General features: G+C 35.3%; 1 protein-coding gene across 1 annotated transcript; it reads right to left on the bottom strand.

Moving 5' to 3' along the window:
• Positions 1 to 972: 972 nt before the first annotated feature.
• Positions 973 to 11605, bottom strand: LOC131947123 (uncharacterized). Its single transcript, XM_059308231.1, has 9 exons — positions 11454 to 11605; positions 8191 to 8850; positions 6256 to 6475; positions 5855 to 5862; positions 5452 to 5524; positions 5123 to 5197; positions 3114 to 3271; positions 2422 to 2560; positions 973 to 1682 (listed from the first exon to the last, which is right to left on the bottom strand). The coding sequence occupies exons 2-9, from the start codon at positions 8617 to 8619 to the stop codon at positions 1552 to 1554; spliced, it is 1233 nt and encodes a 410-aa protein (XP_059164214.1). The 5' UTR covers positions 8620 to 8850; positions 11454 to 11605; the 3' UTR covers positions 973 to 1551.
• Between the last annotated feature and the right edge of the window lie 329 nt (positions 11606 to 11934).

The raw sequence follows: 11934 nt of genomic DNA, 5'->3' as shown, positions 1-11934 counted from the left end.
TTTTTTAAACTGTTTTATTGTTTAACTACAGTACTACCTCCCTTAAGAAAGTCCATTCATTTCTTGTATTTGACTTAAGTCATGATTGGTAAAGTCAGAAGTATTATTTAATTAATATTGATATGTTAATGAAGTAAAAAAAAAATATTACTCCTGTGACCAGGTAATGTTTAAAACCAAAGAAATGTTACAAACTAAATTTATTTTTGACAGATTATTGACAGATTATAGACAGATTAACTAAAATAAAATGTGAAAGTGTAGAAATATTACAGACACAGTTAATTTTGTAAAAGTAAAATTGAATTATGTTCCTTAAGTGAAATATTTAATGGTGTTAAGCTGGACGCCTAACGAAAACGAAAGCTGGGAAGGTCATGGGAAATGTGGAGGCGCACGGTGGGGAAGCAGCTGGCAGAGGCAGGACTGTCATGGAGGACTGCCAGGAAAGTTACTGGAGACCAACAAAAGTGGAGGGAGCTTGGGAACTTAAGGAAAAGATGGTCTGACATATTTAAGCAATCTAATTTCTTCTTAAAAAAAAATAGCATCATTTTTCAAAACATTAACTTTGCATTTAAAACATTTGTGAGGAGATATTTAAATAATTATTGTGCCGTACGTACATTGGGGCAAGTACATTGGGGCACTATCGTATTAACAAAATATTTGACCTAATAAGATATGCTAATACTTTGTTGTACAGTTTTTACAATAATTGGCTGATTAGAAAAAAAGCCTACATTAAAGACAAGATTTTAAAAAGACAGTGAGCCTTGTAAAACCAACTTAAATTGCCTGATTTATTTTTTGTATCATGCACTAATCAATTTTAGATACCTAAAACAAATCCTTAAAAAACTCAGTTTTCATTTTTATGTAAATGTAGTAATGTTTTATATTAAAACTTGTTAAATGTACATTATTTACACATGTAAATTTTTAAACATTATTTACACAATATGAGATGTTAATTGTCTCCTTTACGTTTATTAAAAAGAAAAATTATTTTAAAAAATCCTTAAAGAACCCACTTATTTTTTGAGGACTTCAACAGTTTTTCTGTCATTGGTCTTAAATTTTAATTGAAAATTATGATTTCACAATTTGTTGAACTTTTATTCCAAAAATAACAAAATAAAAATTACATTTGAATTTAATGTTCAGGTTAAGACAGTTTATCCTGAATAGGTTACAATTATTAATACTTACCTAATACACACATGAATTGAAGTATCTTCATAATACAAATTTAAAAGAGATTTTTGGAATATATTTTTTTCTTATATAAATATGAAATAAAAAGTATATGTCAACAAATCTTGTATGAGAAAAAAAAATGCAAATTTGAATAACACAATATAGAATTAACAAGCAAATATTATTAGTCCAACAATTAACAAAACTGTGCTTTACAAATCCAATTAAGTGCAAGAATCAACAAACATTAGTACCCTGTCATATATACACTGTCATATATACATCAACTTGACCCGTTTCTTTCAACAACTATTGGATGAGCCTGGTTGGGCTTAGCCAATGAAATAACATCTAAGCTGGAACATTCTTGTGCAGGAGAATAACTTTAAACTGTGAGTTCAGGTTGTCAGCAAGCCGGACCACTGTGTTGGGCTCAAACGTCCTCAACTGGAGCTGGTCATCTGCTTTCATTTCAACTACGCCTGGAGATAATTGTTGGTAAAATACATGGATGGATAAGGAATTCAGATAATGGTCAGGAATAAAAAAAGGTAATAATTCAGAAAATGTAGATGAATCAAAATAAAAAAACCTATATATATATGTATATATATATATATATATATATATATATATATATATATATATATATATATATATATATATATATATATATATATATATATATATATATATATATATATATATATATATATATATATATGTGTGTGTGTATATATATATATGTGTGTGTATATATATATATATATATATATATATATATATATATATATATATATATATATATATATATATATATATATATATATATATATATATATATATATATATATATGTGTGTGTGTATATATATATATATATATATATATATATATATATATATATATATATATATATATATATATATATATATTTATTTATATTTATATATACTCTATATATTGTGTGTGTTTATTAACAAATATCAAATATAAATAAATATCCTTAAAGAGTTGATACAAAAATAAAGTTTTCTTTCGATGGTAAAGTTCCCGGATTGTCTAAGTGTTCAGACCTATGGCCAGCCGCCTATACTTTCCCTAAAGAGCCATGGGTACCCATTATAGTTGGGTGGACTCAGGAAATGCTCCACAGACATGAAACCAGATTTGAACTTGAGACTTTTGGGTTAGTATTCATATGATCTTTAAAAAGACTCACCGTCTATTACACAAAGTCTAAATTTAGATGAGCCCTCATTATTGGTCAGCGTGAAGCCGCCCCTGAGACATGCAAGCATTGTTTGGTTGTTGACAACAACTCCCAGGGAGTGGGTTTCTGTCTCATCCACCATCAACACCTTCATTAATTGATTAATTAATTAATTACAGAAAGGTTAAGTTGGGATTTCCATCTTCATATTCAGAGAAATTAAATATGCCCCACCCCTTCTTAACATAGAAATTATAGTTAGAGTAAAATATAATTCATATAATGATACAAATATCAGACTATCATCAACAACATGGATGTGATACTATAATCATCAACAGGGATCAGACTTTCTTCCAGGCATCATTTTGGGGGGAGGGGGGTGGTCTGCCCCCCAGCACCACCAAAGAAAGTCTACCCCCCCCCCCCCCCCCCCCTCGAACAAAATGGAATTTGTAGAGAAAACATACTTTTACCAGTGTCTGCAGTATTTACAGTTCACACTTCTGTATTTCAAAAAGTAATGTTAGAGACTTTTTAGACGTAATTTAGCGTTTTTTGAATCGCTCTTAGTGTAAGTTGAGTTAATTTTTAAAAGCATGATGTCACTTATGGATACCCCCTCCCCGCTTGTCCCAGTTCGTCCTTAATTTCACACACCATAAACACAAATCATTAATTCAAAATAAACATGGACTCACCTTGAAATGAATCAAATAGACACCCGGTTCCTTAACTTTAAAAATTCCATTTTTTTGATCGGATATTTCAACCAATGGCTGCATACTTTTCCGTTTCCTCTTCTTGTGGTTTGAAGGACTACCCTCTGAGCGTGCTACGTAAAAAGCCAGGGGCGAATCTGCAGATAGAATACGACCACTTCAAATCTCAACTTCTTTTTAAAATAGATTTTATGTAAATAGTGCTGCGAATAATGCTCATATTTGGCTTCGAATTCGTTGGCCTAACACCATCAGGAATGAAGTACAATTGCATTGGGTAAATACACTGCCAGCTGAAGAAAAGATCCTCGAGAGAAAATGGAGACAGGCCCTCACTTGGAATCCACAGGGCAAATAAAAAAGAGGCCGACCATCGACCAAGGAGGACCTGAAGACGTGACTTGGAACAGTGGCGTAGCGAGGTCAGGTGTCACCCGGTGCGGCACTTAATGGTGTCACAGGAGTAGCGACCCTTCCCGGGACAAACTTTCAAATGTTCGATTTGCACCCCCCCCCCCTTAAACTTTTGACTTTGAACTCCCCCTCAAGATTTTCTCTATATATTTTGCTATTTTTCGCCTTGGTGTCACCCCCTAAATGGTGTCACCCGGTCCGCCCCCCCCGCCCCCCCCCCCCCTCGCTACGCCTCTGACTTGGAATAAGACACGAAGAGAATTGGATACACATGGTGACATTTGGAGAGGCTAGCCCAGGATAGAGATGTCACAGGAGAACGTCTGGCTAACCTAATCTAACCTAACTTAACCTAGCCTAGCCTAGCCTAACCTAACCCAGCCCAGCCCAACCTAACCTAACATAACCTAGCCTAGCCTAGCCTAACCTAACCCAGCCCAGCCCAACCTAACCTAACATAACCTAGCCTAGCCTAGCCTAACCTAACCCAGCCCAGCCCAACCTAACCTAACATAACCTAGCCTAACCTAGCCTAGCCTAACCTAGCCTAACCTAACCTAACCTAACCTAGCCTAGCCTAAACTAACCTAGCCTAGCCTAACCTAACCAAACCTAACCTAGCCTAACCTAACCTAACCTAACCTAACCTAACCTAACCTAACCTAACCTAACCTAACCTAACCTAACATAACCTAACCTCTACATCAGAAGAGAGTCTACTAGTAGTGACAGTTACGTAAGAAACACACTGTCCGAACCAAAGACATCGATCTCCAGAAGAAAACTGAGACTAGTAACGTGGCACAGTTCAGCGTGGTGTTGCTGAACAAAGTCTGTGGGATTTAAATGTATTAATATGATACATGGTAAGACCAAAACATTAACAGATGATGTTCATGCCAAAAACATTAACACTTGATGTTTAAGCCAAAACATTAAAAGATGATGTTCAAGCCAAAAACATTAACACGTGATGTTCAAGCCAAAATCATTAACACATGATGTTTAACCCAAAAACATTAACAGATGATGTTCAAGCCAAAAACATTAGCACATGATGTTTAAGCCAAAAACATTAACAGATGATGTTTAAGCCAAAAACATGAACTGATGATGTTCAAGCCAAACACCTTAACAGTTGATGTTTTAGTCAAGCTTAAAAAAAACAACATCTTAACTGATGATGTTTAAGCCAAACACCTTAACTGATGATGTTTAAGCCAAAGCGATTTATTGATTGTAAACAGATAATAGGTGTTAGTCGGAGTTGGTAATACATGTAAAAAGTAAATTAACAGCTCGTGGTGGGGGGAGGTTGATTTGTTTTTGGCGGTGGAGGGGGGGGGGGGTTATTTGCTTAGGGCGGGGATGGGGGGCGGGGATCACTTGAAGAGAACTGAAAAGAAAATTGGCTCTAATACATCACCACAAAAAGTAAATTAACAGAGCTGGTTACAGCTCCTTTGTAGACATTCTCCTATATAAAGATTATGTAATCTTAACAAAAACAACACCTATACAATAGACAAAGAGATCAAAATGGGAGGAGTTAAAAAAAAAAAACAACTAGTCACCTGCTTGAGCATACGTCAGGGTACGGTTCCTACATGCTTTTGGACGAGTCGGCCATCTTTCGTCTTCAAAGCATTCTAAAAATAGTTTCATAGGAAGCTTTAAATAAGGATCTTGTTAAATTATTTACCTCGAGACTCTGATTTACAGATGTTTAAAATTTATGTAGACTAGACTATGAGCTCGAAATACGAACTATGCTTCGAGATAAGAATACTATTCCAAAAAAAAAAAAAAACCAACAGTTTAGTAATTGGAAAAATTACATTAATTTAATGACTAATAAATTAATTATTTAAAAGACAAAAGTGCTAAATGTAAAACTACTTACCTTGTTTGGTAAAATTAGTTTTGTAGTCATACCAGTCTTTAAAAAAATTAACTTCAAACTCCGACGACTGAAGCTGAGAAGACAAAGGATGGGATGGACTTTTAAATCAATTTTTTTCTGAACCTCGGGGTCCGAACGTCTCGGGCTCCGAACGTTCGTTTTATTTTAGTGAACTAAGTAAGTCAGTAACAAAGGATTCAAACTCAGTGCACATGCATGAAGTGTTATTGCATTTTTATCAGCCATACATTTACATATATTTAAAGGTGTAGCCTATTCAATTTTGATTTTAAAAACATTATTAACTGAATAAATATTGGTGAATGTTAAAGAGTTTAAGCTGAATAATTAAAAAAATAATTTAAAGTTAACATAAAAGAGATATGAGAAAATCAATACTTACGTCCGTAGCTAAGGAGAAGATAAAAAGATACAAAACTTAAAAAACTATCGAAATAATTTTTGTTTAAATATTTAACACAAACTTTATTTCAAATACCGAACTAAGTTAATTATTTTGAATCGACAACTGAAAAAAATAACACGCAATTAAAATAACACCAGGTAGAACATAAATTTTTGTTTGTCTGAAGCCATTAAATAACCACACGCCTTTAATGCCGGGTACCACTTAAAACTGAGTTAGCTCATAACGTTATAGAGATATTGGTGTGATAAGAGTTAAACCTAGTATTAACGTTATTAAACACACAGTCATACAAGCTAACTGACTAGCTAGAAAAGTTAATGCATACTACACTTTATTTATTTCATTTTATACACTAATTGTTACATCTATGCTACCTTTTTCTGAAGCTGCGTTTTTCTTTCCTGACTTGTTTTGTTTCTTTTTAGCCTCGCCTTCCGAATCGTTCTTGTTTTTAGAATCTTTTGCTTGCCGAGCTTGGCGTGAGAGAGCTCTTCCATCGTCTGAGAAACTTGACGGGACATATCTCAGTGTATCGAGTTGCAGATCAGCATCAGCTTCGCCTGTAAGGCTTTCTGCGATGTTCGAGAATTCCACCTACAAATATGATTCGCTGTATTTTTAGGCTAAAGATGTATTTTTATGTAGCACATTGATAAAATACGTTTTTTAAGAAGCACGTTATTGTAATATATATTTTTGTAAAGCACGCTAATAAAGTAATAACATAAGTGTTTATATGTAACACGTTGATAAAATACTTATTATTAGTGCAATTGTTGATACTATTCGTATTACAAAGGTAGATGAGTAATAATTGCACTCATTGATAAAATAAAGGGAGACGTTGATAACATAATTGTTATAATGGTCAATAAAATACCTATTACAGAGGTAAAAAGTTCCCTATTCGAAGCTGACGGTCCATAGGGCAAGTGAGGTACAGTTCAACTGCTTCTGTGACCTCGGCATATGAAGGTCAGCACTATGCCGAGCCGCTTTTGCTTTCCCTAACGTGAGATGGGTACCCATCAAAGCTGGGTAGACTCATGGGCGTTGTACTGATTGGAACCCGGATTCGAACTCGAGATTTAAGTGTTAGCAGTCTAGCGCTCTACCGCTAGGCCATGCTGTCCCACAATTATAATAATACACGGCGACAAAATACGCGCTACAATGGTACCAATTGGCAATCGACGAATGTGTATGCTGCCTGTTTTGAAAACATTTCCCACTAAAGAAAGCTGAGATATGGCTGCAGCTATTCAATTTGGAAATCTTTCACATTTTCTTCGCCATTTTAAAGTACAGCACCACAATGAAATTTGTTGGTACCACAAATACCACATGAGGGATACTACAATTCTTTAAATCTATAAATGAAGTCACGCTCTTCGAGAATGGGGTGGGGGTGTGGAATAGGGGGGTTGCTAAGACATTTTAAGGTCACACTTTCGTAAATATTTTTTTTTTGCCGTGTCGCAAAAAACGAAATTTGAAAAGATTGTAATTAAAACATTTTATTCTTTAAAAAAGTGTTGTGTTATTTACATGACCAAATGTACACAAAACACTATGAATAAAAAAAAACTATGTCAACAATAGTGGTTGTATCCCTTTCATGGCTGATGCCATTTGTGTTCTGGTGTTTGGCAAAGAAAAATGAACAGAGAAAGGTAGGGATGGAGCGGGGTGAATGAATGGATTGAAGGATGGATTGTAAATGGATGGATTGAAGATGGATTGTGAATGGATGGATTGAAGGATGGATTGTGAATGAATGGATTGAAGGTTGGATTGTGAATGGCGGGATTGAAGGATGGATTGTGAATGGATGTGCTGAGACATAAAGATTGAATGATTGAATCATCATCATCTTTTCCTATTTGTGACCAAGACACGTGGGGCAGTGGGTTGGGCGATACAGGATAAATAAATGGATGGTGGATAAGTGGATAGATAGATGGACACATGCATAGACAGAAGGATGGCAACTAGATATATAAATTGAAATGTGGGTGGAAGAATGGGTATATAAATAATAAGTGACGGTATATATATATATATATATATATATATATATATATATATATATATATATATATATATATATATATATATATATATATATATATATATATATATATGTGTGTGTGTGTGTGTGTGTATACTGTCAAGAAATTGGTAGGTGGAAAAATGTTTCTGTGGCGGCCACATGTGTCCATGTGTCTTGGACACAACACGGAAAAGATGTGCGTGTATTTGAGAGTATATTTAATCCTTAATTTATTCACATGACCTTTCGAACTTACCATTTTAACCCCAAACAGATTCTCCCTCCACAGCCGGTCGACCGTTTCCTCTAGAGCCGTGATTTGCCGGTAAATATGTACAGTCAACACGGCCAGTACTAGAACCGTGAGTAGCAGCACCAACGTCAACACCGGGTTCAACTTCCGGCATGTGCGAGATATCTTCCGGCTTTTCGCCTTTTGGAATGTCCGAAATCCAGCTAGGTCCGTAGAATTGAGCACAGCTACGGCGGTGGGATTCCTCATAGAGTTTTTCAGAAAGGGACTTTCAGATTCCTTCTTGGAATAAATGTAATCCTGAACTTTGTTTCCGCATTTTGCGGTGGTTGTGATCGAATCCATTTCAGACAAGTCCCCGGATCTACACGCGGGGATATTGTGCGTGTCCTTGTAAGCCCTAAGGGATCTATTATCCAAAAACGACGCCATTATGCAAATTATTTGTGTGTGTGTAGAACGTTCTGGAATTGATCAAAGAGATTGGTGAACTAGCGATCAAACACAACGGTGTCACAGAGGTTCTCAAGATGTTAGTCACATTTTTGTGAATGGCTTTGGAGATGAGTAGATAAAAACCTTGCTGTCTACGTCATCGAACTGTGTGCACAACGTCACATCAGAACGTTCGGTCTATGGTGTCTATAACGCTGTATTGATGAGCTGTAGAAATAAACAATCAGAGGCTAAACATCAGAGGCGAAAATTGTGTCAGATATACATCAGGCTAAAATTTTGTCAGATTTACATCAGGCTAAAATTTTGTCAGATTTACATCAGGCTAAAATTGTGTCAGATATATATCAGAGGCTAAAATTGTGTCAGATTTACATCAGGCTAAAATTGTGTCAGATTTACATCAGGCTAAAATTTTGTCAGATTTACATCAGGCTAAAATTGTGTCAGATATATATCAGAGGCTAAAATTGTGTCAGATTTACATCAGGCTAAAATTGTGTCAGATTTACATCAGGCTAAAATTTTGTCAGATTTACATCAGGCTAAAATTGTGTCAGATATACATCTGGCTAAAATTGTGTCACTTAGATATACATCTGGCTAAAATTGTGTCACTTAGATATACATCTGGCTAAAATTGTGTCAGTTAGATTTACATCAGGCTATAATTGTGACAAGATATATATCAGGCTAAAATTGTGACGGTTAGATATACATCAGGCTAAAATTGTGTCAGCTAGATTTACATCAGGCTAAAATTGTGTCAGTTAGATTTACATCAGGCTATAATTGTGACAGTTAGATATATATCAGGCTAAAATTGTGACAGTTAGATATACATCAGGCTAAAATTGTGTCAGTTAGATTTACATCAGGCTAAAATTGTGTCAGTTAGATTTACATCAGGCTAACATTGTGTCAGTTAGATTTACATCAGGCTATAATTGTGACAGTTAGATATATATCAGGCTAAAATTGTGACAGTTAGATATACATCAGGCTAAAATTGTGTCAGTTAGATATACATCTGGCTAAAATTGTATCAGAGATAGATGACGGCTGTAGACCTAAAGCTAAAATATTATTATGTATATATATATATATATATATATATATATATATATATATATATATATATATATATATATATATATATATATACATATAAATATAACATAATAATATATATAGAGAGAGAGCGAGAGCCGTTGGGTCATTATACAAATAGCTTTGAGAACCTTTGAACTCTGGGGTTAAAGATGGCCGACTTTGTCCGTGTTGTTCTTGGTAAACAGATAAAATATCATATTTTTCTGCGTCGTGTGAAAGTTCAAAGGTCAAGAGGGGCTAATACAAGTATTCTTTTTAAATTGGTCATTCTCAGCGAAGTTTAAAAATGTATACTGCTAAAGACGACACGGATAAGGAAGAGGTTATAAATTGTACAAGTGTCATTTTTTAATTGCACAATGCAAGTCATTTATCCATCCATTTATATCCGTAGAGCGTGAAAAACAACAAGCATAACCAAAGCATAAAAATGAGTTCTCATCCTTACACATATATACACCCGCACAGCTAGCTATTACCCTAAACCTAGAGCCGATTATAGGCTAGAATCGAACTGCTGATTGCTAAAACATTATAGAACTGCTCAGCACCAGTGTTTCTTCCAGACTTTTTTCTCCGGGGGGGCACTTGAAATCTTCGGGGGGGCGGTAAACTTTCTTCGGGGGGGCGGACACTGTTAAAAGTATATATTTTCTATATAAATTATATACATTTCATTTCGTTCGGGGGGGCGGTAAAAAATTTTCGGGGGGGCTTCGCCCCCCCGAAGAGATGCCTGGAAGAAACTCTGCTCAGCACAATTATTCAACATCACATTATCTTCAACTTATTAACTAATTAAGTATAAGTCTCGTGTTAAAAGATTAAATAATCAAGCCTTATTAAACTAGCAACACAGTTCTAAAATTAGAACTCAATTCACATTTTTTTTTCCGAGGAAAAATTAACTAAACTGTAACTCCTGCTAGTATTGTTGTGGTTATTCCTCTTTGTTCAATCTTTGCATTGGCTTTTTTCCCCCATGTTATATCTTAGTGCTTACAGTGAAATATGTACGTTTTTTTGTTTTAATGCATGGGTAGGTATGTTTTCTTTTAGCATAAAGATTATTAAATGATGGTTAGCTGTTTAACTAGAATAGTCCAGCACGATCAGAGAATAATGAAGCATTGTATATAATGACAACATATTGTAAGCGTATAGTGTCTATAATGTTTTATAACAAAATGGTTAAAAATGAACAATGTTGGATGTGTGTGTGTGGGGGGGGGGGTGGAGGAATGGAAGAGGGGTGGGGGTTAAAACTGTAAAATTGGAGTTTTGTGACATTTTAAATTTTAAAATTGAAAACGGCAACTCAGCTACTTTTTTGGGAGGGGAGGTCTCTTAGACAGGCTGAGTCTGCGACCCCCCCCCCCCCTCGCAACACCCCGTGTCTACGCCCCTGCCAGTGTTTATGACTGGTAATGCTTGTACTGATACCCGTTTATCGCGTACTGTTTATCAATATCAACGTAACCTAATCAGTATGTTGTGTGGCCACTGAACCGTATCACATCGTAAATCCACAGATTTAAATCCCAGCCCCTTTAAAAATACATTTCTAAATGTCTTTTTCATTAAAAGTATCTTTGAATATAGTTAACGCGTTTAATAACAAAAGAAGCTACGCAAAAAATAAAAAAAGAAAACAAAAATAAATTAATCAAACGTCAAAGAGGTAGTACATGACCTACCTGTTTGTTCCTCAGTCGTAAACGACTTCCACAACAAACTGCGCGGGGAAGTGTCGCCTCGTTCATTGCGCAAGCCCGCCGCCAATCGCATTTATCGAAACTGAAACCAAAGCAGTAGACGCGTTGAGTTCGCTACCAGTTTTATTACCGGCAGTGGCGCAATAAAAAATGATGAACTACCTAAATACAAGTTGAACAAGACTACTTTGGCCTAACTTCCTCGTAAAATACTTAGGCAAAAAACCCATCAAGGATTTTTTCTATTTTTGCCCCCCAGTTCCGCCAGTTTCTAGTGTCTACTAGCCATTCTTATAAACCCAAGGTGAAGGCCGTACGGTGACGTATTTACTTGGAAACGTGTCACCAGTGTGTGTACGAACATATGGTGTCTTATGCCCTGGGGGTTATAAATAAACACACCATTCGAAAACATTGAAGCACAGAACAGACTAGCGACAGAAAAGGAGGGGGGGGGGGATAG

This window comes from Physella acuta, unplaced genomic scaffold (assembly GCF_028476545.2).
Source record: "Physella acuta isolate Inbredline_101_S28 unplaced genomic scaffold, ASM2847654v3 ptg000583l, whole genome shotgun sequence".
Classification (NCBI taxonomy): Eukaryota; Metazoa; Mollusca; class Gastropoda; family Physidae; genus Physella; species Physella acuta.
This window is presented reverse-complemented; position numbering and strand designations above follow the sequence as displayed.

Coding starts and splice junctions, on each gene's coding strand:
- LOC131947123 (XM_059308231.1), bottom strand. CDS start 8,619: ATGGCGTCGTTTTTGGATAATAGATCCCTTAGGGCTTACAAGGACACG. Junction 6,476..8,190: donor ATCTGTTTGGGGTTAAAATG/GTAAGTTCGAAA, acceptor TCATATTTGTAG/GTGGAATTCTCGAACATCGC. Junction 5,198..5,451: donor AACTAATTTTACCAAACAAG/GTAAGTAGTTTT, acceptor AACTATTTTTAG/AATGCTTTGAAGACGAAAGA.